Source organism: Pseudophryne corroboree, chromosome 7 (assembly GCF_028390025.1).
Source record: "Pseudophryne corroboree isolate aPseCor3 chromosome 7, aPseCor3.hap2, whole genome shotgun sequence".
NCBI classification, from domain to species: domain Eukaryota; kingdom Metazoa; phylum Chordata; class Amphibia; order Anura; family Myobatrachidae; genus Pseudophryne; species Pseudophryne corroboree.
This window is the reverse complement of record NC_086450.1, coordinates 491,538,586-491,566,511: the sequence shown is the minus strand read 5'-3', so window position 1 is coordinate 491,566,511 and position 27,926 is coordinate 491,538,586. Positions and strand designations below refer to the sequence as shown.

At 47.9% G+C, this 27,926-nt stretch overlaps 1 protein-coding gene across 1 annotated transcript; it reads left to right on the top strand.

Moving 5' to 3' along the window:
* The first annotated feature begins 4,236 nt into the window (after nt 1-4,236).
* LOC134944428 (serine protease 27-like) lies at nt 4,237-23,713 on the top strand. Its single transcript, XM_063933006.1, has 3 exons — nt 4,237-5,196; nt 18,984-19,188; nt 23,407-23,713. The coding sequence occupies exons 1-3, from the start codon at nt 5,124-5,126 to the stop codon at nt 23,711-23,713; spliced, it is 585 nt and encodes a 194-aa protein (XP_063789076.1). The 5' UTR covers nt 4,237-5,123.
* Nucleotides 23,714-27,926: the final 4,213 nt, after the last annotated feature.

Below are 27,926 nucleotides of genomic sequence, written 5' to 3'. Positions count from 1 at the left end.
GCACAGCACGGACCCCACACCCACGACAACATCCGCACGCCGCATAATGGCATCAGACTTTTTAGAAGCTGTGACCAACTCAGAGACCCTAAACGCTCCATGGAACGCCATGTAAAAAGCCAATTGAAATAAAAGCGCTTCAAAACGGGAGTCCGCCACCCCCGCCACCGCTCCGAGGGAAGGAAGCAGGGACGCATCAATAGGGCGCCTACGATCAGGAGGCACCAGCGCTGAGCGCGCCCAATCTGTAAGAGCCTTCGTTAACAGGAAACTCTTCGTAAAATCCGGAGCACCCTTTAGTTTTGAGAAAAATGATACTCCAGCGAGGTACCGAGACACCACAGCTCTCGATCTACCCATTACAAAGAGTTGCCAAACGAAATCCAGAAATAACCTCTGACCTCTCTTACCTCTAGGCACTTGGTCATGGGAAAAGTCTTCCCATTCCTTCCAGGCCTGACGGTATCCCGTGAGAGTGGACGGAGCCAAAGATAGCTCGGCTAGCCCTTTCAGTCCGCCTTGATGACCTGCCACACATAAGGGCAGGGCAAACCCGCTGAATCAGCCTCCAGGGCCAATAAATGGAACCTCTCCCACTGCTCCCTGGACAATGCGTCGGCGATCCCATTATCAAAACCGGGAACGTGCTGAGCCCGAAACAGAATATTACAGCGCATGCAAGTCAGCACTAGCCGCGACAATACTCGCAGGGCCTTAGCCCTTTGGTTGTTAACAGCGTGCATGACCCCCAAATTATCGCAACGAAAAAGAATACTGCGATCGCGAAGCCGTTCCCCCCAAACTTCTAAGGCAACCATGATGGGGAAGAGCTCCAGCAACAACAGGTCGCTGGTCAGCCCCTCTTGAGACCAAGCCTCGGGCTACGAAGCCGCGCACCAAGCCCCGTCCAGATAACAACCGAACAGCACCCGACGAGCCCGCCGCGTCCGTGAAAAACTGCTAGTCGAAATTGTCAATGAGTGGGGCCATCCATATCAGAACACCATTGAAGTCCGCCAGAAACGAAACCCACACAGCGAGGTCTCTCCTAATCTCAGCAGATAAATGGACAAAATGGTGCGGCCTGGACACCCCAGCCGTGGACTGCTCAAACTTCCAACAAAAACCCTGCCCATGGGAATCACCCAACAGGCAAAGTTCAACAGCCCCAGCAGGGATTGAGCCTCCTGCAACGTCACTTTACACCGCTCCAAGCACAGCGCTATGGTCTCCCGAAGCTTAGCAACCTTGTCCTGAGGCAGCCGGCAAGCACCTGCGATAGTATCGATCTCGATACCCAAAAAAGACAAACAAGAGTGAGGCCCCTCCGTCTTGTCCTCGGCCACAGGTACGCCAAAATGCCTCAACAACGCACGCAGCGAAAACAACAGGACACCCCAACGAGGAGAATTCGCGGGCCCCATACACAAAAAGTCGTCAAGATAATGCGCAATTCCGCAACCTCCGCAAGAAAACTCCGCACACCAATGCAAAAAGGTGCTGAACTTCTTGAAAAAGGCACACGAAGCGGAACACCCCATAGGCAAACACTTGTCTATGAAGTATTCCTCCCCGACGCGAAAACCCATGAATCTAAACGACTCCGGGAGCAATGGAAGCAAGCGAAAGGCCGATTCAACATCAAGCTTAGCCATGAGGGCACCAGGGCCGCAGCCCCGTACCATGCCTAGTGCCCCCTAGAAAGAATGATACACTACCGAACAGTACTCCGGTGGAATTGCATCATTAACCGAGGACCCCGATGGATAAGACAAATGTTGAATGAGCCGAAAACTTCCCTGGGGCCTTTTTGGGCACCACCCCCACCGGGGAAATTAGTAAATCCTCCACTGGTGGCAGCACAAATTGGCCCGCCATCCTACCCAGGTGAACCTCCTGCTCAACCTTTTCCCGAAAGACCTCGGGGAAATCCCGAGCAGACTGCAGGTTCCTGGCGGCCCTAACTAAATCCTCCCCCTCCATCGGCAATCGAAAACCCGATGCAAAACCATCAAACAAAAATTTAGCATCGTCTCTGTTTGGATACCACCCCAACCATTTGAGCATGGCCTCCAAACGAATCGGGGTCGGCGCCCTAGCTAGCGGCAACCCCCCTGCTGTCTCGCCGGCCGCGCCCCCAGCTGCCTTAGCTTCCTGTCGCCCGGCCCGAAAGCAATTGGAAGCGGGGTGGGATCCATTACATCGCAAGCAAAGGCGTCGAAAACGACAACGTTGACCAAGGGGGCACGCAGAATTGTTAAACACGAAGCACTTTCCCTTCACCGGCGCCTGCTGAGCAGAACGGGTCACACCCCAAGGGCGACGCGGAGCAGACGACTCAAAAGCGGGCCGCGACTGATTCGCGCCTGCGGGCTGAGCAACGGATGCCCCTTTAGAAGCCAGCTTCATATCCTGCGCTCTCGTGACCCTAAGCCATACCTCCACATCCTTGCACCCGAAGTCAATGATGTGCAGGCATTCATGTTTCTGACAGAACTGCTTATCATAATGCAGCCACGTATCATCCTTAGACTGACGCTGCATGTCATGCACGAGGTGAATATACCTGATTACGTTGATGTGCTCTTCAGGCCGATCCTCCAGGTAGCATACCGCGAACACGCAGAAACCCGTCAACCAATTGTCGTAAGGGCGGAAGGCCTCCGCCCCAATACCGCCCTTCGCAAGCGCTTCCTTACCTTCCTCTTGGTATCATCAGTCAAAGTGAAAAGGTCAACGTATTCTCCCCACCGGATCTTTTTTTTGCAACTTTCCCGCAGACCCCGTAACACTGCCGTGTAATCGCAGTGAACCACGCTCGGCAAATTACGCCATCTCCTGTCCCTACAGGAACCACTAGTAACCCTACTATTCTTATGCCGCTAATCCCGATGCCGTGCCTCGCGCGTATTTGCAAGCCCTATTCTTAGCTGCCGACTGCAAAGAAGATGAAGAGAAGGAAGACCTACTGGACCCACTGCAGGAAGAGGAAGAAGAAGACCCGCCTGACAAATTGACCGTATCGTCTTCCCACTCACCTGTGGTCCCACCTCCCGATGGCGAAACGTCCTCCACAACCGGCTCCTCTTCCCGATCATCCCGCGCATCAGAATCTGAAAAAGAAGGGAAAGCCGCCCAGGGAGCCGAAGACCCCCCCCCCCCCCCCCCGGCAGGGATGAAAGCAGACGCCCCTGCGGGGGAAAGGGCAGAGCCACCCAGCAACGCAGCGGCGGAACCTAGACTGCGGCACGCCTGAAGAAATTACGCCATGGCGGGGCCAGAAGTACCAGGGAGAACCGTCGCATCGACAGAAGCGGGTACCGTGGAAACGCCGCCCGGGGACTCAGCTGACAAAAATGGTGCAAACGCAGCCGTAATCGCCGACATTGCAGCCGCAACGGTGGAGGGATCCGGAACCGTAGCCCCAATGGTCCCCTAGGTCCGAAGCAGGGACGGCCCCCACAGCACAGCTACGCCGTCCCGGCCGCCCCCGACTGGGACCGGCGCTAACCGCCAGCTGATCATCCACTCTCCCCCATGGTGTACCACTCGCCCCAGCACCGCCCTGGCCCCCAGCTGCCCCGCTCACCAGGAGCACAGCATGACCACCGCTCCCAGGCCTCCCCCCCTCCCCCCCCCACTCTGGTCCTGCACTAGAACATCCAAGGAAGCTGCAAAGCCGTTCGCACACTTGCAAAGCGAAAATACACTCCCTTGTGGGCGGCGACTATGCGTTTGCACGGCTGCTAAAAGTAGCCAGCGAGCGATAAACTCGGAATGAGGGCCCTTAGCAGCAAGTAATTAACGTCTAGTTAGGATCTGATAGAAAAAACTAAAATATATATAAACTGCACTTGGTGTTTCTTTACATATATTATTTACATTTAATATATATATATATATATATATATATATAAAATGTCTAAAAATATTAAGTACAGAGGAAAGACGCAGTCAAAAACTATAGCGGCCGGATACGTGCTGCAGCCAAAGCGGTACACAGAAGCTGCTTTGGGACGTTCTCGTCACCTACTCTCTATCATTCTGCGCCGCCGCTTCCCGCATGTACAGGATCCTTCTGCTATTAATTAAGCGTGGCCACGCTCGGACTTCAGATGAGGTAGTTATAGCGTGCTGGCTAAATATTGATCTAGGTCACTGACCATCTGACTGTTTGAACTGAGAGATAAAGGGAGACCTAAAAGAGAGTTTGACATTTCCTGGGACGCCAGTTTTGTACTAGTCACATACATAACAGCTTGCTAACCAAGGGCCCGATTCAGACCTGAACGCTGTTGTGCGAAATCTTACACAGTGGACGATTAGCGAATGACTGCATATGCACCGCAATGTGCAGGCGTGTCGCCGCACAGCGACAGGATGGTGCGAAAATTTTGATTGCAAGGCGTTCGCAAGATGATTGACAGGAAGAGGACGTTTGTGGGTAGTAACTGGGAGTGTCAGGAAAAACGCAGGCATTCCAAAGCGTTGTCAGGGCGTGTGTGTGACGTCAGCTCCGCCCCCGATCAGCCTGATGTATCGCAGTGTAGGAGTAAGTCCTGGGCTGCGCACAGACTGGAAACATCATTCCATGGTGAGTGAGTTGCGAACGGATTTGCAGATGTCCAGTGTCTGGCGGAATTTTTGCATGGCGTATACACGAATTTGCAGACTTCCATGGACGGGTTTTCACTCTCTATGGGCGGCAGCTATCTGAGTGCAGACCGCTGCAAAACGCACAGCAGTCATCAAGTCTGAATCACAAACACAAGTGCATACATCAAAGGAACCCCCCCCCCCCTTTTGAATCCTGCGTTTGCCCCCTGGACCCTGACCCTGTTTGCCTGACCACACACATATAAGGTGGCTACAGCAGGCCACGGTAGAGATTCTCAGCTTGCTTCCTTGTAGGTAAGTGCTCCAGAATTCTGACTTTGATCCGTATGCTGTTAACTTTCATGATATTCACAAGCAATTAAATGACAAATGAAATGCAGATTTAATAGCATAGGAATGTCTATGAAACTGCAAAGAGTAAAAAAGTAACTGCAGAACAGGAAGTCTTGGGCACATAAATGCAGTAGATCGTCAAGGCACAGAGTGTTTCAGGACTCACCCACTACATGAAGAACATGAAGACTCTCCTGTGTAAACAAGGCAATATTTTCGCTGCAATAACCATGTTGCTAATTAGTGGTAAGTTACATCTTGAAAATATTTTTCATCTGTTTTGTCCTTTATTTATTTTTTACCACCAATATTTTTGCTGATATTATTTGTATTTGCATGAGAACATTATGTTTTATGAAACGGTAGCAGTGAGTTTATTTGTACATTCCAAAGGATATTATTAACATTTATTACCCCAGGAACAGCCAAATGATCCTACCTGCTGTTTTGGACCTGCTTGTCTAGGTCTGTGGACAGGGGGCCTAATTCAGACTGGATCGCTGGAGCGATCCAGGGAGGGGGCGTGCCCATGGCATTAGAACGCCGTTGGTGGGGCGCGGTTTGGACAACGGAGGCATGTGGGGACCGTTGCGTTGCTCCACGAACGGTGTGTGCAGCTGCTGCTCTGTGGATAGTGTGTGTGCGGCTGCTGCTCCGTGGATGGTGTGTGTGCGGCTGCTGCTCCATGGATGGTATGTGTGCGGCTGCTGCTCTGTGGATGGTGTATGTGCGGCTGCTGCTCCTTGGACGGTGTGTGTGGCTACTGCTCCTTGGATGGTGTGTGCGGCTGCTGCTCCTTGGACAGTGTGTGTGGCTACTGCTCCTTGGACGGTGTGTGCGGCTGCTGCTCCTTGGACGGTGTGTGCAGCTGCTGCTCCTTGAAAGGTGTGTGTGCGACTGCTGCTCCTTGGACGGTATCTGTGCAGCAGCTGCTTCTTGGATGGTGTGTGTGGCTACTGCTCCTTGGACGGTGTGTGTGTGTGTGTGTGTGTGTGTGTGTGTGTGTGTGTGTGGCTGCTGCTCCTTGGACGGTGTGTGTGCAGCAGTTGCTCCTTGGATGGTGTGTGTGGCTACTGCTCCTTGGACGGTGTGTGCAGCTGCTGCTTCTTGGATAGTGTGTGTGTGGCTGCTGCTCCTTGGATGGTGTGTGTGTGGCTACTGATCCTTGGATGGTGTGTGCAGCAGCTGCTCCTTGGATGGTGTGTGTGTGGCTACTGCTCCTTGGACGGTGTGTGCAGCTGCTGCTCCTTGGACGTTGTGTGCAGCTGCTGCTCCTTGGACGGTGTGTGCAGCTGCTGCTCCTTGGATGGTGTGTGTGCGGCTGCTGCTCCTTGGATGGTGTGTGTGTGGCTACTGCTCCTTGGATGGTGTGTGCAGCAGCTGCTCCTTGGATGGTGTGTGTGTGTGACTACTGCTCTTTGGATGGTGTGTGCAGCTGCTGCTCCTTGGACGGTGTGTGCAGCTGCTGCTCCTTGGATGGTGTGTGCAGCTGCTGCTCCTTGGACGGTGTGTGCAGCTGCTGCTTATTGGATGGTGTGTCTACTGCTCCTTGGATGGTGTGTGTGGCTACTGCTCCTTGTATGATGTGTGCAGCTGCTGCTCCTTGGATGGTGTGTATGCAGCAGCTGCTCCTTGGATGGTGTGTGTGTGTGTGACTACTGCTCTTTGGATGGTGTGTGCAGCTGCTGCTCCTTGGATGGTGTGTGTGTGTGACTACTGCTCTTTGGATGGTGTGTGCAGCTGCTGCTCCTTGGATGGTGTGTGTGTGTGACTACTGCTCTTTGGATGGTGTGTGCAGCTGCTGCTCCTTGGATGGTGTGTGTGTGTGACTACTGCTCTTTGGACGGTGTGTGCAGCTGCTGCTTCTTGGATGGTGTGTGTGTCTACTGCTCCTTGGATGGTGTGTGTGGCTACTGCTCCTTGTATGATGTGTGCTGCAGCTGCTCCTTGGATGGTGTGTGTGCAGCAGCTGCTCCATGGATGGTGTGTGTGCCTCTGCTGCTCCTTGGATGGTGTGTGTATAGCAGCTGCTCTTTGGATGGTGTGTGTATAGCAGCTGCTCTTTGGATGGTGTGTGTGCGCCTGCTGCTCCTTGGATGGTGTGTGTGCGGCTGCTGCTCTGTGGACGGTGTTTGTGCGGGTGTGTATCGGGATGCTGGCATTCGGAATCCCAGCGGTCAGCATCCCGATGCCAGGATCCCGGCTGCAGAATGCCAGCAGGGGGGGAGCGTAGCAAGCGGGCATCGCTGCGCTCGCCACGCTACACTCGCCACGAGTGGGAATAGTCCCTGCTGGTCAGCATGCCGACTGCTGGGATTGTGAGGGGGCGGGATGTAGGGGGAGGTATTGTGACTGCTGGGATTGTGAGGGGGCGGGATGTAGGGGGAGGTATTGTGACTGCTGGGATTGTGAGGGGGCGGGATGTAGGGGGAGGTATTGTGACTGCTGGGATTGTGAGGGGGCGGGATGTAGGGGGAGGTATTGTGACTGCTGGGATTGTGAGGGGGCGGGATGTAGGGGGAGGTATTGTGACTGCTGGGATTGTGAGGGGGCGGGATGTAGGGGGAGGTATTGTGACTGCTGGGATTGTGAGGGAGCGGGATGTAGGGGGAGGTATTGTGACTGCTGGGATTGTGAGGGGACGGGATGTAGGGGGAGGTATTGTGACTGCTGGGATTGTGAGCGGGCGGGATGTAGGGGGAGGTATTGTGACTGCTGGGATTGTGAGGGGGAGGGATGTAGGGGGAGGTATTGTGACTGGCGGTCTCCTGAGGTTATTGATGCGATGTAAAAGTGGTATACTGTAACTCTACTCATCAAACTCCTCCAGTCTGAGTATCCTGGACACTTATCACTTACATCTGTGTTAGGAACGCTGCAAGATCTCTCCACTTCATCCGCAACCACTCACATCTATGTCTATAGCTTACCAAAAACATAGATTTCTCACCTTACCAATGTAATATTGCTGTAACATATTCCTGTAAGTCCTGTCTGAGTTACCATTGCTTTCTCCATACTCTCACACCCTCTCTCCATTCTAGCAGTCTACTCTCACACCCTCTCTCCATTCTAGCAGTCTACTCTCACACCCTCTCTCCATTCTAGCAGTCTACTCTAAAACTCAACTTATGCAATCTTATAATCTTCACTGTAAATTTCACTTGTAACTCAATTACTTTCAATTAATGTACACATTTACTAACACCGCACTTTTACCTGATCTCCTGCAATTCTACTGCCCTGTCTCTATTATACAGTCTCCACTCCTTTTTCCAATATATATAGATGTATTTTAATTTTCTTAAATTAAACTTTTACACCCATTAACCTCACCCATACTATGTCCAGGTTTTTATCAACCCTCCCCATCACCCCTTGTCTACCTAATTCTTTATTTTGCACCTTTCTTCCACCTCTATACCTCCCCCTAGTCTCCTACATCTCCTACTCTCTCCCCTCTGTTTCCAATTCACTCCTCTCCCTCCCTTACCCTCTTCTCTTCCTGTCACCCCACTTTCAGTCATTTCTGCCCCACCATGGTCCTACTACCCCACCACTCAGCCCAGTTCCATCCCTCCATTCTCACCACTTCTCCATCAGCTTCACTCTACATTCCCTCCTTGCCATCCTTCTGCAGTTTCCTCTCCTAGCTCAGAAGCCCGCACTAACACTATGCCCACTTTATCCCTTCCATCCAAATCAATCTCACCTCAACACTACAGCAAGCCTGATAATCTCATTCACATCTCTCCCTCAAACTCACATGTGCTCTATGGAATGCCAGATCTGTAACAAACTGGTCCCCATGACCCATGACCTTTTACTCTCCAACTTCCTGCATCTCCTGCCCATTACAGAAACTAGGATTACTCCCTATGACACCACGTCTCCTGCTGCTCTCTCTGCTGGGGGCCTCACATTCTCACATACACCCCGACCCAGGGGTCGCCTAGGCGGTGGTGTTGGGGTCCTACTAACCTCTAGCTACTCCTACCAACTCATCCCCCCAGAACCATCCCTTACATACTCTACATTTGCGGTCCATGCTATACGCCTTTTCCAACCAGCCAATCTATGAGTAGCTGTCATTTACCGCCCCCCTGGCACTCCCCCCAAATTCCTTGACAACTATGCTTCCTGACTTCCTCTCTTCTGACATTCCCTCCATTATCTTAGGCGGCTTCAACATCCCAATTACTATCCCCACAAAATCCTCTGCCTCTAAACTCTTTAAACTTACACCTTCACTTGGTCTCTCCCAGTGGACCTCCTTCCCCTTCCATGTGACTGTGAGCTCTCTGGATCTGGTCTTCACTCACCGTTGTAACATTGAGGCTATCAACTCCACTTCCCTATCTTCCCTTCTTGACTCACTTCTGTCTCTGTCTGTCTCATGCCCTGAACAAGCCACATCCCTATACAATGCTTCCCTTACTTCTACTCTTGACTCTGTTGCCCCACCAACACTATTCACCCTCACAGATCAACACGTCAACCCTGGCACACCAAATGCACCAGATATCTGCAAAAATGCTCACGTACTGCTGAGCGACACTGGAGGAAATCAAGCTCTAAGGCAGACTTCCTCCATTTCAAACTTATGCTCTCATCCTTCAGTGCTGCCCTTTCCCTAACTAAAAACAATCATACTTCAAGAACCTCATCTCCTCCCAGTCTTCCAACCCCCGGCGCTTCTTTGCCACTCTCAACTCACTCCTCTGCCCACCTCCACCTTGTCTCCCCTACTCACTCTCTGCCCTTGACTTTGCCACTTTCTTCACATCCAAAATTAACTCTATACATAAGGACATCACATCACACCAAAGAATCAGCAACCAGCCACCTCCTTTACTTTACCACCCCTCTCCATCCCTTTCACCAACTCTGACATCTTTCTTCCATGTATCTGGTGAGGGAGTCATGGCCCTCATCCATTTCTCACCCCCCTCCACCTCCCCACTTGATCCTACTGTATCCCCTACTTCCTCTGCTAACTCGCTCTCTCTCTGCCTGCTCCCATCTTGCCCACGTCCTCCATCTCTCCCTCTCATTAGGCCCTGTCCTCTCTGCCTTCAAGCATGCTCTCATCTCCCTTATTCTTTAAAAATCTACCCTTGATCTACACAATCTCTCCAACTATAGACTCTCTCTTTCCTTTTGCCACCAAACTCCCCGAGTGCATTGTCTATAAGCACATTACTGTCTTTCTTTCTTCCCACTCACTGCTTGACCCATTCCAGTCTGGCTCCCATCTACTCCACTCAAAATGCCATCACAAAAGTCTGCAATGATCTCCTTTCTGCTAAATCCAAATGTCACTACTCTTTGCTTATTCTTCTTGACCTCTCTGCTGCTTTTGACACCGTGAACCACCCTCTCCTTCTGCACATCCTTCACTCCCTTGATCTGCATGATAGTGCCCCTCATGGCTATCCTCCTACCACCCTGACCGTTCCTTCTCTGTCTCCTCTCATGGCTCCACTTCTCCCCCACTTCCACTAACTGTAGGTGTCACTTAAGGTTCTGCTCTTGGTCCTCTCCTTTTCTCTCTTTATACATCCTCTTTAGGTGAATTAATTCGCTCTTTTGACTTACAATATCATCTCTATGCTGATGATACTCAAATCTACCTTTCCTCCCTTGACCTCTCACCTGCTCTTCTCACTTGTGTATCCAACTGTCTCCCTGCTATCTCTTCTTGGATGTCCCAGCACTTTCTTAACATGTATAAGACTGATCTGACCATCTTCCCACCCTCCCACACAACTTCATATCTAATGATGGCACTACTTTCTCCTCTAGCCCCCAAGTGCGCTGTCTTGGAGTAATCCTTGACTCCTCCCTCTCCTTCACACCACACATTCAGCACCTCTCACAAACCTGCCATTTCCATCTCAAAAACATCTCCAGGATCAGACCTTTTCTCACCCAGGATGCCACTAAGACTTTTATTCACTCACTGGTCATCTCCAGACTGGACTACTATAATCTCCTCCTGACTGCCATCCCTAACACATACTTTTCTCCACTCCAATCTATCCTCAATGCTGCTGCCCGGCTCATCTTCCTCACCAAACGCACTACATCCACCTCCCCTCTCTTACTAGCCCTTCACTGGCTTCCCTTCCCCCTCACAATCCATTTCAAGCTTTTCACACTCACTCACAAAGCCCTCACCCACTCCTCTCCCATCTACATCTCTGACCTTATCTCCCTTTACACCCCCACCCGTCCTCTTCGTTCTGCTAATGCACGCCGACTCTCCTGCCAACGGATTACTTCCTCCCACTCCTATCTCCAAGATTTTGCACGTGCTGCTCCCTTTCTCTGGAATTCTCTACCTCTCCCCCTCAGACTCTCCACCTCTCTACAAAACTTCAAACGGGCTCTCAAGACCCACTTCTCCACCAAACCCAGTTTTCTGTGGCCCACACTCACTTTCTACACCATCTGTATCCCCCCTGTCTATCTGCCCCTCCCCTTTAGAATGTAAGCTTTCTCGAGCAGGGCCCTCTTCCTTCATGTGCCTGTATGTCTCTTACATAACCTATCTTCTTTTCAATTCTCCCTTTGATGGTACCAAATCCTTCGGTTTTCTGCCACCCTGATACTTATGTCAGTGCTGTTTACTGACGCAGCCATATTTATATACCCTGCACTTGTCCTGTATTGCATTGTACTGTAAGTCACTGTCTTCATGTTCTGCTTATTTGTTTACTCTATAATTGGACGCTGCGGATCTCATGTGGTGCCATATAAATAAAGAATAATAATAATAATAATAATAATACATCTTCCCACAGAGTGCGGGGGTAATTACGAGTTGATCGCAGCAGCAAAGTTGTTAGCAGTTGGGCAAAACCATGTGCACTGCAGGGGGGGCAGATATAACATGTGCAGAGAGAGTTAGATGTGGGTGGGTTATAGTGTTTCTGTGCAGGGTAAATAGTGGCTGCTTTTTTTTACACTGCAATTTAGATTGCAGATTGAACACACCCCACCCAAATCTCTCTCTCTCTCTGCACATGTTACATCTGCCCCACCTGCAGTGCACATGGGCCCTCATTCCGAGTTGATCGGTCGCAAGGCGAATTTAGCAGAGTTACACACGCTAAGCCGCCGCCTACTGGGAGTGTATCTTAGCATCTTAAAATTGCGACCGATGTATTCGCAATATTGCGCTCACAAACTACTTAGCAGTTTTAGAGTAGCTCCAGACTTACTCTGCCTGTGCGATCAGTTCAGTGCTTGTCGTTCCTGGTTTGACGTCACAAACACACCCAGCGTTCGCCCAACCACTCCCCCGTTTCTCCGGCCACTCCTGCGTTTTTTCCGGAAACGGTAGCGTTTTCAGCCACACTCCCATAAAACGGCCTGTTTCCGCCCAGTAACACCCATTTCCTGTCAATCACATTACGATCGCCGGAGCGATGAAAAAGCCGTGAGTAAAAATACTATCTTCATAGCAAAGATACTTGGCGCAGTCGCAGTGCGAATATTGCGCATGCGCACTAAGCGGAATTTCACTGCGATGCGATGAAAAATACCGAGCGAACGACTCGGAATGAGGGCCCTGGTTTTGCCCAACTACTAACAAAGTTCCTGCTGTGATCAACTCAGAATTACTCCTGCGTGAGAAAGTTTGTCAGTTCCTGTGACTCTCCAGTATTGTGGCATGATAAACCTCTACGTGTCCTGTGCATCTGGGGAGCGCCTTGCTTGTTACTGCCTGTTTTCCGTTTTTTTTTTTAGCCTAACGTATCATTTTTGTATTCTGAATGAGTTGGTTTTTGTTGTTTTTTTAATTCACCACTTCATTGTTTGCTGTTATATGGCCATTACAAATCACACAGGATCATGGAAGCGAGGAATGAGTAGTTCTCACAGAACTCAGTATACCACACATTTCTTGAGGTACTAGCTGTTAAGTAGCAAAATGGGATATTTACTGTATTGTTAAACAGCGGTAAGGTAAAAACTTTTTTTTTTTTGCTCATTGTGAAGACTTAGTCGGACTCATCCTCAGCAGATTTAAGGTACTTCCGAAGGATGATAGACTTTTGTCCTGTACAGAGATGGAGTAAAAAGATTAATGTTCAGCTACTTGGCTATACTGGCTAGTAGTGGTAAGAAGACACTTAGGGGCCCTACACACTTGGCGATACTGAAGGACGATATGAACGATATCGTTCAGAAATGAACGATATATCGTTCATATCATTCACTGTGGATGCATCAACGATGAATGATGCGTGTCCCCGCAGTTGTCCATCGTTGGTCAATCATTGCTTATTCATGCAAGCCAATTTGGACGATATCGATGTAATGCAATGTCATATCCAAATCAGCCATAAAATCATTAAGCGTGTATGTAAAAAATTGATGTTGAAAACTCGGCCAATGATAATATCGTTGGTCGTCAAAATCGGTCAAATCGCCAAGTGTGTAGAGTCCTTTACCGTTATGTTTTCTAGTCCAGGTCAGGTCACAGGGAACATATCATGAGAACCCTTAAACGATACTTGATATTACATATATACAAATTTATATTTAGTCAAGCTTTCCATGTGGAAGGACTTCACAACAGAGGGGAAGCTGCAAGGCCAGAATGCAAGCAGGAAGGTAGGTGATGTAACACTCTACTGTAATCAGTCCCTGTTGCTCTTCAGTATTGCGGAACTACAATGCACAGAATTGTGAAACCCCAATGGGTGATGTGAGAGTGTGTTATGGTGATCTCTCCGGGCTACAATGGATCTGTCCCCATTACTTCCGTTCACTTTAGGCTTGAAATTATATCGGTTCAATTTGGGCTAGGATGTACACAGCTGATTAAATCCATGTGAAAATGCAGAAATGCAGGCTTGTGTTTATCCAGCCACAGAACCTGTGTAAATCATAGGGTTCACAGACTGCACAATATTATGGCAAGTCTACTCTTAGTACAACAGAGAGGTCAGGAGGATTACTTTGTTTTCAAATAAACTTTCTTTATTCAAGGAAACTATTACTCAGTTTGGGTATTAAAAGTCACAAAGATCGCTTTTCAACAATACATACGTACAACAATAAACATTCACACGTGATTCACACCCAGGTATGAAAGCTTATTTTACAGGAATTTCAGTACTTGTTCTGTTAGGGTAGAACAGGTTTGTGTAATGTTAGTGTTAGTGTAGTGTTAGTATAATTTGGAGTATTTTCTTTTGTAACAAATTAAAGGAACATATTAAAATGTTACACTATCCACAAAGTAACTCCTCTCTACAGTATACAGTAGGTACAACACTAAAATAACTTTCTTAACCACCTAACTGACTTTAAAAAACGCAAGGTTACTAGAGGTCATCCTTGTGGTTCCCATTATTGACCACAATGGGGTATATTTACTAAGCTCCCGATTTTGACCGAGATGCCGTTTTTTCTTCAAAGTGTCATCTCGGTTAATCTCGGTCATTTACTAAACACTAATCACGGCAGTGATGAGGGCATTCGTAATTTTTTGCTAGTTCAGGTAAAAAATTACGAATGAATACACCATCGGTCAAAACGCGGCTGTTTAAGTATGAATCTCGGTCATTTACTAAGAAGTGCAAAGCAAAAAAAGAACAAACACTGCCGTGAAAAATTACAACTCGTAAAAAAGTGCTAAAAAAAAACAGAACTTTTTTTTTTATTCGTGTTTGGATAGGCATGCACGGATCCATGAGATCCGTGCATGTATATCAGTGGGAAGGGGTGGGAAAGTGCTTATTTTTAAAAAAAAAATTGCGTGGGGTCCCCCCTCCTAAGCATAACCAGCCTCGGGCTCTTTGAGCCGATCCTGGTTGCAGAAATATGGTGAAAAAAATGACAGGGGTTCCCCCATATTTAAGCAACCAGCATCGGGCTCTGCGCCTGGTCCTGGTCCCAAAAATACGGGGGACAAAAAGAGTAGGGATCCCCCGTATTTTTAAAACCAGCACCGGGCTCCACTAGCTGGACAGATAATGCCACAGCCGGGGGTCACTTTTATATAGTGCCCTGCGGCCGTGGCATCAAAAATCCAACTAGTCACCCCTGGCCGGGGTACCCTGGGGGAGTGGGAACCCCTTCAATCAAGGGGTCCCCCCCCCCAGCCACCCAAGGGCCAGGGGTGAAGCCCGAGGCTGTCCCCCCCCATCCAATGGGCTGCGGATGGGAGGGCTGATAGCCTTTGTTGTAAAATAAAAGATATTGTTTTTAGTAGCAGTACTACAAGTCCCAGCAAGCCTCCCCCGCATGCTGGTACTTGGAGAACCACAAGTACCAGCATGCGGCGGAAAAACGGGCCCGCTGGTACCTGTAGTACTACCACTAAAAAAATACCCAAAAAAACACAAGACACACACACCGTGAAAGTATAATTTTATTACATACATACACACATACATACATACTTACCTTATGTTCCCACGCAGGTCGGTCCTCTTCTCCAGTAGAATCCAAGGGGTACCTGTTGAATAAATTCTACTCACCAGATCCAGTGGTCCAGGCTCCTCGGCAAATCCAGGGATAATCCACGTACTTGAATAAAACAAAAAAACGGTTGCCCGACCACGAACTGAAAGGTGACCCATGTTTGCACATGGGTCACCTTCCCACGAATGCCAGAAACCCACTTTGCCTTCTGGCTAAGTGGGTTTCTTCAGCCAATCAGGGAGTGCCACGTTGTAGCACTCTCCTGATCAGCTGTGTGCTCCTGTCCTCACTGACAGGCGGCACACGGCAGTGTTACAATGTAGCGCCTATGCGCTACATTGTAACCAATGATGGGAACTTTCTGCCCTGCGGTTGACCTAAAGTGACGTCACCGCTGAGCAGAAAGTTCCCATCATTGGTTACAATGTAGCGCATAGGCGCTACATTGTAACACTGCCGTGTGCTGCCTGTCAGTGAAGACAGGAGCACACAGCTGATCAGGAGAGTGCTACAACGTGGCACTCCCTGATTGGCTGAAGAAACCCACTTAGCCAGAAGGCAAAGTGGGTTTCTGGCATTCGTGGGAAGGTGACCCATGTGCAAACATGGGTCCCCTTTCAGTTCGTGGTCGGGACACCGTTTTTTTTTATTTATTCAAGTACGTGGATTAACCCTGGATTTGCCGAGGAGCCTGGACCCATGGATCTGGTGAGTAGAATTTCTTCAACAGGTAGCCCTTGGATTCTACTGGAGAAGAGGACCGACATGCGTGAGAACATAAGGTAAGTATGTATGTATGTGTGTATGTATGTAATAAAATTATACTTTCACGGTGTGTGTGTCTTGTGTTTTTTTGGGTATTTTTTTAGTGGTAGTACTACAGGTACCAGCGGGCCCGTTTTTACGCCGCATGCTGGTACTTGTGGTTCTCCAAGTACCAGCATGCGGGGGAGGCTTGCTGGGACTTGTAGTACTGCTACTAAAAACAATATCTTTTATTTTACAACAAAGGCTATCAGCCCTCCCATCCGCAGCCCATTGGATGGGGGGGGACAGCCTCGGGCTTCACCCCTGGCCCTTGGGTGGCTGGGGGGGGGGGACCCCTTGATTGAAGGGGTCCCCACTCCCCCAGGGTACCCCGGCCAGGGGTGACTAGTTGGATTTTTGATGCCACGGCCGCAGGGCACTATATAAAAGTGACCCCCGGCTGTGGCATTATCTGTCCAGCTAGTGGAGCCCGGTGCTGGTTTTAAAAATACGGGGGACCCCTACTCTTTTTGTCCCCCGTATTTTTGGGACCAGGACCAGGCGCAGAGCCCGATGCTGGTTGCTTAAATATGGGGGAACCCCTGTCATTTTTTTCCCCATATTTCTGCAACCAGGATCGGCTCAAAGAGCCCGAGGCTGGTTATGCTTAGGAGGGGGGACCCCACGCATTTTTTTTGGGGATTTTACATTGTTTAATTAAAAAAAAAAAAAAAAAAGAACCCCAGCACGGATCACACAGATCCGGCCGAGATTGATTGTAAAAAAAAAAAGGCAGTGTTTTGCTAATCACTGCCGTAAAATTAGGTAAAAAAAAAACGAATGACATCGACATCGGAAGAAAAGAAAAACACGAATACGACAGCTTAGTAAATCCATCGTAATAAATTCAAAAAGTTGCAGTTTTACACTGTCGATGTCATTCGTGATTGAACTTTGACCTATTTTCGGGAATTACGAATGTTAGTAAATGTACCCCTGTGTATCAGTTTCCACCATTGACTTTGATGGAGCGAATCCCAATATTGCAGTCAATGTGGGAACCTTTGATTGACAGTCTGTCTGCTCACAGCCAATCAGAGGTCGCTCCTATGGAAGCGCCCGCTGATTGACTAGTGGCTCTTAGGATGACAGAAGCCATGTGGATATCGGCATTCGCGTAGAAGAAGTATATGTGTTAACATATATCTGTATATCATGTCCGGCATGGAGTGGGTCTTTCATTTTTTTTTAACCCCTTGGATGCCTACGTGGAACAAAGAGGACCAGATCTACACTAGAAACAGTTTTTTTTAAAGCAAATGGGGATACCTACATGGACAAGTGGACGGGAATGGCTACAGGGACTGTAGATATGTGTGAGTGTGTGTTTATTAAAGTATTACTTTCATGGTGTGTGTGTGTGTGTGTGTGTATGTGTGTGTTTATGTATGTTTTTTTATATTTCTTTTACAGGGAGACCATAGGTACCAGCGGGATTTTAATGCCCGAATGCTGGTACTTGTGGTTCTCAAACTACCAGCATGCAGGGGAGGCTTGCTGGGACCTGTAGCCCCTCCTATAAAAGACAATATTATTTTTAAACATAAACTCACTGAAAGGACTATCAACCCTGCACCCACAGCCCAGGTGTGCCGGGGATAGCCCCAGGAATCGGCCCTGGCCTTGGGTGCCCTGGGGGGTTCCTCTCCCGCAGGAAACCCCTGCCTGAGCTGACTAGTTAGGGGTGTTAATGTTATGGCCACAGGGACCAATATAAGCGTGTCCCCTGGCTGTGGCATTACCTCCCTGCTAATGTAGCCTGGTGTTGATTGTATAAATATAGGAAACCCCTCTGTCCTTTCCCCACCCATATTTTTTAAACCAGGACTGGTCCAAGAGCCCAGTGATGGTTCTTAAAATACAGGGGAACCCTACGTAATTTTCCCCCTGGATTTTTTGAAGCAGGACCGGCTTAAAGAGCCAGGAGCTGGTTATGCTTGTGGGGGGATGGGAGACCACACCATTTTTTTCCTTCTGCTTTTTAACCATTTAATGACATTTACACAGAGAAGCACTGCACACAACTCCCTGCTGAGGGGAGCGTCTATTTCAAAAGTGTATTTTGGTCCGAGTTTGCACAATTCACAGGTAATTTCCTGTGTTTCAGTGTTTAGTATGAAAAGTGCACCTGAGTTTGGCCGATGGTGTATTTGATCATGTGTCCCTCTCCACCTGTGTTTTTAGGGGCTACCCGTATTTAGCCGGGTCTGTGATGTGATCGCAATTGCATTGTATTTGCATCGCTGGCGGCAATTAGCATGCGATTGCTATCAGTTGCAGTTTTAGCAAAACTGCAACTGATGCTGAATAAAGCCCTATGTACAGTTCCTAAGTAAAGTGAGGGGTCACTAGAGAACACTGCCCTAGGAATGAAAGGCCAAGTACTGATTGGCTGAGAGTGGCCACTGGCCACTGCCATATCAGCTCATCTTGGAAATATGGTCAATTCTCTGAGTGTCTTTACTGTTTTTAATTCCTCCAGTTTTAGGTCCCCCTATTCAGACATAACCCAACAAATCCTGAACTATACTAAATTTCCCTGATCATCTTCATTAGCACTTAATGAATATGTCACAATTATTGAGGAAAATGGGTCTCCCCTAAAATGAAGGCTAGCCTTGCCAATGAGGGACATCTGAGACATACTGTAAATAAAAGCAGGACAGACCCTGGATCATAGGAACAGGTGGTAGCTACATGCCCCATTGTGTTCTTTGCGCTGAACTTGCTTTGTCTTCATGGCCCTCACAGAATATTCTATTTTCTATGTTTTTATTGTACAGCCCGCCCTTCAATCTCTTCTACAACCACCTCATCCCCTCAAGTATGCGGTACCCCTGCGGTCTACAGTCGGATAGTCGGCGGAACAGATGCTGCGGATGGGGAGTGGCCCTGGCAGATCAGTCTGCATTATTTGGGGTCACATAATTGTGGGGGGTCGCTGATCTCCAACCAGTGGGTGCTGACTGCGGCTCACTGCTTTAACCGGTGAGTAGCTCATGTTACTTTTATTTATCAAATGAGAACTTGCTCCATATCTTCTCATTGACCTCTTAATATTGAAAGCTTGCACTTCTGGACCACAGAAGGTTTCACAATTGTATCTGTGTCACCATAAAACGTGTTATAATATGAAATAGTTGCTCTTTTTGGTGTGTTTAGGAACGAAAGATATTTCAAAAGTCTGCATATTAATTATGCACTGCTGTGACCAATAATTGATGAGCTGAGTTGGGAAATGTACTGTAGAGGCTGGATTATTAGGAAGAAGGCCTGAAGCGAAAGTCTTAAAGGCACATTGGAAAGTTGGGTGAATGTCTGAGTAGACTTTCAGAGAGTGTTAGGGTCTCCTGCCCTGTGCTGCCACGTCGTCATGGCAACCGGGAGACAAGTGCTAGCGGAGTAACCTGAGCGCAGCTGATACTCCGGTTCGGGTCTTTTGCTGTGCAGTGGTTATAGGCTCTGTGCACGGCAGGGGATCCGGTGCTGGTTTTTGTGCTCAAAGTCTGTGAGGTCTGAGTGGGGCGTGGACAGCACCTGCTTTATAAGGCCTCTTTTCAGGTTAAGCAGATGCTGCTGAATCTTTGTTGGTTAGTCAGTTCCTGAAAGTTAACCAGTACTGTGTAGCTTTGTATTTGTTTGTTGCTTACTGCAAATAGGCCTGGGGATTTGGTATTACACTCTGCCAATCCAGACCTAGCAGTAAGACTGGAGTCAGTCGTTTAGCTTGCTGGGGTTCTGTTACTACTCTGTGAACTTAGCAAGTTTGCGGCTGTATTCTAAGACTTGCCTGTCTAATCCTGTCTCACTGTGCTAGGTGTCAGGGGTCAGTTTAGTGGCAGTAAGCTGAACCTGTGCACTGCAAGTGAGAATTAGGATTGTGGAGACTCTCCTTGTGTCTATCATTCCATCTCTGACCAAGGAGTTTACTGCCACACCCGTTGGTAACCCTTTAGGGTTTTGCTGTTGCCCTTAGCAACAGCATTTCGGGTTCTCTACGTATTAAAACACAACATCTTGCTTTTACCATCTGAGCATTTCTAATACAAGGGAGATACCCAGTTCCTTAGCCTCTGGGCTTCTCTGTTCACTTTGTGTGTATTTTGTTACCCTATCACCTTCTGTGTACGTTATGTCATATTCCCCAGTCTGTCTGTGAGTCCATTTGTTTTGCATAACAGTTCAAACACCAGTACATTCCTGCAGGCACTGGAGTGCATAACAGTTCTGACACCAGTACTTTCCTGCAGGCACTGGTGTGCATAACAGAGAGGGAATACCAGAGGTTGAGTGCAGCATGGGAGAAACCCTGAAGACAGGTTAATCAGGGAGGAGAAGCAGTATCAATAACTGGCAGAGGGAAGTGGGTGGAAGGGAGTGTGTGTGGAAATCAGTCTGGAAATGGGAAGACAAGGGGTTGTAGACTTTGTAGGTGATAGTGAGTAGTGGAGGAACTGACAGATGGGGTCAGCAAGTAGAGCGATGAGATACAGTATTAAGTTTAATGACGTTCTTGGTCTTCTAAGAGGATATGGCAAATACACAGCTGGTGACACATGAGAAGATGGAGAGGAAGAGGTCACAGGTAGGGAGCTACATTTTATATATCATCTTCATAAAAGTGATATTAAAAGCAAAAAGAGCCGATTACCTCACAAAGAGAAAACAATGTAAAGGATGTAAAAAGAGGGGACTGTGGTCAGAACCTTGGAGTATACAGATGGAAAGGGGTAAAAGAGCGGAGATAGACACAGGTGTAGAGACAGGGGGTAAATTTACTAAGGTGGGAGATTTTTAGAACTGGTGATGTTGCCTATAGCAACCAATCAGATTATATCTATTATCTGCTAGAAGCGGCTAGATAAATGGTAAGTAGAATCTGCTTGGTTGCCATGGGCAACATCACCAGTTCTAAAAAATCTCCCACCTTAGTAAATATACCCCAGGGAGGGAGCAGTTGGACAAGTAGGAGGTGGACCATGAGAATGCTATGTCACAGTGGCCAATGGTGCGGAGGGTTTGCAGGAGGAGGAGTTAGTAATATTGACAAATAATAATCTGAAGACAAGGAGGATTTGTATTGAGAAACTGTAGAGAGAGTGACTGAAAGGGGATTGCAGAAGGTCTAGGAGGTAGTGTTGGGAGACTAAGGAGCTGTGGCAGTTATAGGAAACCCGGTCAAGAAACTTGGATAACTAGTTACAGATCGGTGCTAGGTCAATATAGAGTTTCTGTGGATGGAAGAGACTTGGGCATGTTCGATGAAGGATGAGGGTAAGAGACCAAAAGAGAGAGATAAGTTGAGGAGGTGGGTGATGTATGAGATGGCTTTGAGAAGAAAGGGGACAATTAGAAGGGAGAGGTATAAGGCTGTTGGTGGAGGGAGAGGTATAAGGCTGTTGGTGGAGGGAGGATTGGAGACGAGAAGTGAGAAGACGTCATCACCTGAGAAGGGTGATAGGAAAACAAGACAGGAAGGTCTGGAAGGGGTGGTGGTGAGATGAGTTGTGGGGACAGAAGGGAGGGGATATTATTATGATCACTAAATCCATCCCTGCATACATTGAGTACTTGTATTTGATTTTGGTTCTTGCAGGAAACAGATATGGGGTTGAGACAGATTTGCACAAAAGTAGGCGGCAATTACACCCCCACCACTTACACAGAACTATTGGCTGCCAAGAGGCACACATTGATCACACTGCCCCCGTCCGTCTGCTTGTGCAACTAGCCATCAGAATTATCAAGGCACATTTACACCAGCTGTATGCTTGGTGCAAATGACCTGCCTGTGTGTGCTCTGCGTGTCCTGCAGCTCTGCCTGCACCCTCTACATACCCTCACCCAGCTTAGCCTAAGTGAGAATACTCCAATTACACCAGTGGGGATGACACAGAGATGCCTACAACTTGGTATCGGCCATATATGCGTGCACTACACTATAGAACACGTACAGCGCTAAACATCATAAGATCTGTCTGCAAAATGGATTAATGTGCGCCTCTGCATCTGCCGCGTTCTATGTATCCTCCTCACAATAACAGTGTAGTACAGAAGCAGCTGCGTCTAGCATGTGTGTAAATGTGGGGCTCTGCTTGTACGTAGCTGTCCTGTCCTGGCCTGTCCTGCTCCTGTGCAGGAGTCACTGTCTCTGTCTGCAGGTGCTAGTTGGGGAGGTGTGATGAAAGCAGGCAGCTGCAGGTAGGTAGTGCTAAGAGAAGTGAGCTTTAACCACATGGGCAGAGGCCGGCCACATAGGACACTGTGAAAATGTCCCTCCCAAAATGGCCGCCTCTTAGAGAGAGGACAGTTTTTAAGGATGCGCACAGCATCTATTCACCGCAAATAGTGAGTGAGGGGGATCTTCCTACTCCCCCACCACCACCACCATGCGACACTGTGGCCCATGGGTGGGAAAGAGCCCCCAAAATGGGTCTGTCCCACAAAAATCAGGACAGTTGGGAAGTATGCTATGTTGAAGTTGGATGCAGTCGAGCGATTTTTTTGCTACTCCACATGTGTTTAAGTCACACTGCGCCTGCGACCGGAGTACATGGGGTATACGTATTTACTGCAGGGCAGGTTTATAAAAGTGGAGGTGTTGCCTATAACAGCCAATCAGATAATGGCTAGAAACTGATTGGTTGCTTTGGGAAATATGTCCTCTTCTATAAATCCACACTTTAGTAAACATACCCCCATGTGCACAGAGCTGCAGGTGCAATTGAGACATACAGTCTCCAATATGTCTTGAAAATGTATTGGACATTCCTGGGTGGTGACCGGATGGCAACTGCGAAGGGGGTTATTCTGACAAAAAGTGAAGGTCCTTCTAATGGGCGTGTTATGGGAGTGCTGCGGTGTGGCGCTGAAGTGGGTGCACGCGCAGATGATTAATCACTAACACTGGAGATCACACTTGGGGGCCCATTTATCAATGAGTGAGAAAACTGCGTTATGGATCATAAAACCCGTTGCGTTTGATAAACGGTGCTCCAGCCAATCAGCTCGCAACTGTCATTTTTGAAACATGTAACAGGAGCTGAACACATGACAGTTAGACGCCCCAAGCTGTAGCGCACGTTCAAAGACCGCTCAGTCCTTATTCAAGGGAAAGGGCTTTTATTATCAGGATCTGTTTCACGTTTTTAATAAATGGCTCTTACAGTGTTTGGTGTTTTCATATAATTTATCTGCTTTTCACAGCTTTAGTCCTCCATCTGCTTATTCTGTGTACCTGGGGAAATACCGGCTGTCTGTGACGGACACTCATACAACCATTGCTGGTGTGGAGAGAATTATTACGCACCCCCTGTATACAGGTACAGGGAGCAGAGGGGACATCGCGCTGGTAAAACTGGACAGTCCCGTCACCTACACCAACTACATTATGCCAATCTGTCTGCCCTCCGCCACAGTCACCTTCCCCTGTGGCATGGAATGTTGGGTGACCGGATGGGGAAATATCTACCCTAATGGTGAGAAATGTTTTTGTTTAAATCATATCAAGTAAGAAACACAATGCGTCATGTACACAGATCTGCGTATCCACTGGGACACGCATGAGGTTAAAACTCTTAGCTAAGTTGAGTGCCCACAAAAGAACTTGGACTTCTGAGTGTTGCACTGCTCCCTGTGCTGGGGTCCTGAGTGGAGATTCTGGGCTAGAAGACAACTGGAGGCAGCCAATGTCAGGACAGGTAGCAAAGGAAGGAAACAGATTTGGACTGACACAAGGTAAATCAAGGGGATGCGGATACGTGGCCGGCGCACGGGTTCCCGGCGGTCAGCATACCAGAATACCGGTTATCTGGGTCTATTCCCACTTGTAGGTGTCCAAGAGACCCATAGAGTGGGAACAGAACCTTTAGCAAGCCACCGAGCCTGCAAGGGACTTCGTTGCACTTGCCCCCTACCGGCCTTCTATCGGCAGGGATCCTGTGCGCTGGCCACGTAACACCAACCCAAATCAAGAAGAATAAGTTAGGAACGCCAAAGAGAAGGTGAGAACTATGGGGAAACGTTATTGAGGCAATAGGAATTAAAAAACAGTTACAGCAGGGTACTTCAGTGGTGCCGAGGGTAAGTATGGGTTTAATTGGGAGATTGAAAATGTACAGAAAAGATCAAACTAATGGGAGAGTTTGTTACGCAAGCCCAGCAGTCCTCAAGTCTCCTGCGTACCAAAGCTTCACCTTTAGCAGCCGCCTTTCCTAGGTGGAATAGGTAAGTATACTCTGAGTACAGAGGGTGCGGGGCCGGTGAGCACAGCACACCCTGTACCCATTGCATATTCACCTAAGGCTGTAAATCTGTCTGCTGCAGATGTCCGCACTTGCGATCACTTTGCGTCTGACTCAGGGTCGGGCCCAGTGTTTGCTCCAATCTGAGTGTGGTGTTGACCATTCCCCCACACATCTAACGCTGGCAATAAGGATGAGAACAAGTCTAATTGCATAGCTCCCATAAGTAGTTAATGGCAGTTAGAGGATTACAGGAGAGGTGAATGTCGGTGAGAATTGCGCACTACTATAAATAAATATTACTTAATACTAGAGATGTGCTGGTTCGGATTTACCCAGATTTACTTGGATCTCAAAATGGCATCTTATTGGCTCTCGGATGTCATGTGTTTTGGTTAGCCAATAAGAAAATTCCAGATAAATCCAACTCGTGTTAATTCTGGCATTAAGAACTGAGTAAACCCGAACCCACACATCTCTAGTTTACTGTTGTATGGTCATGTACCTAAGTGTCGGTATCATACTTGCCTACTCCCTCTGAATGGCCGGGAGGCTCCGGAAAATCAGGTGGCACTCCCGCCCACCTGAAAAAGTGGGCAAGTCTCCCGCATCCTACTTACACCTGCTCATCACCGCAGCCACCTGCTCACGGAGGAAATGTGAGGGGGGTCAGGGCCGAAACTAGGATTTTTGTCACCCGGGGCAAGGTAGTCATTTGACACCCCCCCCGCAAAAAAAAAAATATTCTTTTACAATAAATAAATAAAAATAATAATTAAATAAAATAAATACATACATGAATAAAAATATTATATATATATACCGGCGACATGTGTTGTTTAAAAAGTATGTACTAAAATACCCTGAATTTATGAGCCAAAAAATATATATATAAAAATATAAAAATTTAATGCAATATAAAAGTTACTAGATAAAAAGTACAAATTTTCAATAGATAAAAATATATAAATATAAGATAGGAGAATAGACTTAGCTTTTAAAAATAATAGGCAGGGGGTCAGTGCAGGGAACCCAACGCGTTTCGTCACATATGACTTCTTCAAAGGGTAGGGACAGAATGATTCCTTAAGCCTATTTATACCCTTACATACTAGGTAAGGAGTTGTGACATCACAGGTGGTCAGGTGATCCAATCTAAAGGTCACACATAGAAATATACATGATGGTAGTATTGAAACATCACCGCAGTCTGTGGGTGTCATTAGGGGCATATTAGCATCTAAAACGAGTGGTTTATAAGTTCAAAATGTGTATATATATTGTGTGGGAAGACGAAACCCGGTTTTTGTCTCTATGTCAATACATTCTGTTGTGTCTCCTCAGTCTCTGGTCTGGTCAGAATGTATTGACATAGAGACAAAAACCGGGTTTCGCCGCCGGCGCATGCGCAGACGCGCACAGGAAGTGGGGCGGAAGTACCCGAAGTCATGTGACCCGCGGCCTCCGTCACCGGAAGTGTGGTGGAAGTGCCGCTATTTAATGTTCTAATCCTTCCCACACAATATATATACACATTTTGAACTTATAAACCACTCGTTTTAGATGCTAATATGCCCCTAATGACACCCACAGACTGCGGTGATGTTTCAATACTACCATCATGTATATTTCTATGTGTGACCTTTAGATTGGATCACCTGACCACCTGTGATGTCACAACTCCTTACCTAGTATGTAAGGGTATAAATAGGCTTAAGGAATCATTCTGTCCCTACCCTTTGAAGAAGTCATATGTGACGAAACGCGTTGGGTTCCCTGCACTGACCCCCTGCCTATTATTTTTAAAAGCTAAGTCTATTCTCCTATCTTATATTTATATATTTTTATCTATTGAAAATTTGTACTTTTTATCTAGTAACTTTTATATTGCATTAAATTTTTATATTTTTATATATATATTTTTTGGCTCATAAATTCAGGGTATTTTAGTACATACTTTTTAAACAACACATGTCGCCGGTACCCCTATCCCCCACTTTTTCCATACTTTTTAGCATTACTCCACCAGCATTGCATTTTTAGGGGGTGGCAGACACCTAAAACAAGGGAGTGTGTGTGTTTTTAAAGATATTCTCTTTTAATCAGTTTTATATAATTTTGGAATTCATCCCACAAGTGGCGCTGTACATATATTTTCTATATATATATATATATATATATATATATATCTCTTTCAGAACTTTTTTACCTGAAAAATTGCCTTTTCTAACATAAATTTCATATCCAGGAAAAAGTGTCCCCATTTTACACAGTACGACAGGCAAGTGTCCCCATTCCCCATTTTACACATTGCGGCAGACAGGTGACCCCATTTTACACATTGCGGCAGACAGGTGTCCCCATTTTACACATTGCGGCAGACAGGTGTCCCCATTTTACACATTGCGGCAGGAAAAAGTGTCCCCATTTTACACATTGCGGCAGGCACGTGTCCCCATTTTACACATTGCGGCAGACAGGTGTCCCCATTTTACACATTGCGGCAGGAAAAAGTGTCCCCATTTTACACATTGCGGCAGACAGGTGACCCCATTTTACACATTGCGGCAGACAGGTGTCCCCATTTTACACATTGCGGCAGGAAAAAGTGTCCCCATTTTACACAGTACGCTGGCAAGTGTCCCCATTTTACACATTGCGGCAGGAAAGTGTCCCCATTTTACACATTGCGGCAGGCACAGGTCCCCATTTTACACAGTACGCTGGCAAGTGTCCCCATTTTACACATTGCGGCAGGAAAGTGTCCCCATTTTACACATTGCGGCAGGAAAAAGTGTCCCCATTTTACACATTGCGGAAGGAAAAAGTGTCCCCATTTTACACATTGCGGCAGACACAGGTCCCCATTTTACACATTGCGGCAGGCACAGGTCCCCATTTTACACATTGCGGCAGGTGGTGGAGGGAGAGAGAGAGAGAGAGAGAGAGAGAGAGGAAGGGAGAGGGGCTGACTTACATTTGAAGCGGTTCTCGCCGCTCTTCAGCCGCCTCTCCCTCCTCGTCCGGTCTGCGCAGCTCCCCCTTCTCCCTCCTCCGGCGGGATTTCGTGGAATGACGCGTTTGCGCCGTGACGTCACGACGCAATCGCGTCATTCCGCGAAACCCCGCCCCCCGAGCTGGGCACTCAGGAGAAGGGGGTTTCAAAGTTATAAAAGTGCCGCGGCGGGTGTTAGGGGGTCTCGGCGCCCCCTCCAATCCGGCGCCCAGGTCGCCTGCCCCCCTAGCCCCCCCCTAGTTTCGGCCCTGGGGGGGTGATGACACAATTCATGGTGCATCACGTCATCCTAGACCTATCCCCAGCTTTACAATGCCGGTAATGTGGGCATTGCATAGCGGGGGGCGGGGCCACAATGATGCAATTGTGAATACGTTTCAGTCACTGCCAGTGGAGGGGCGGCAGATTTTCCTGTTTACTCAGCATTTCCATAATGTCCCTTTTAGTATATTCATGCTTCTGTATTT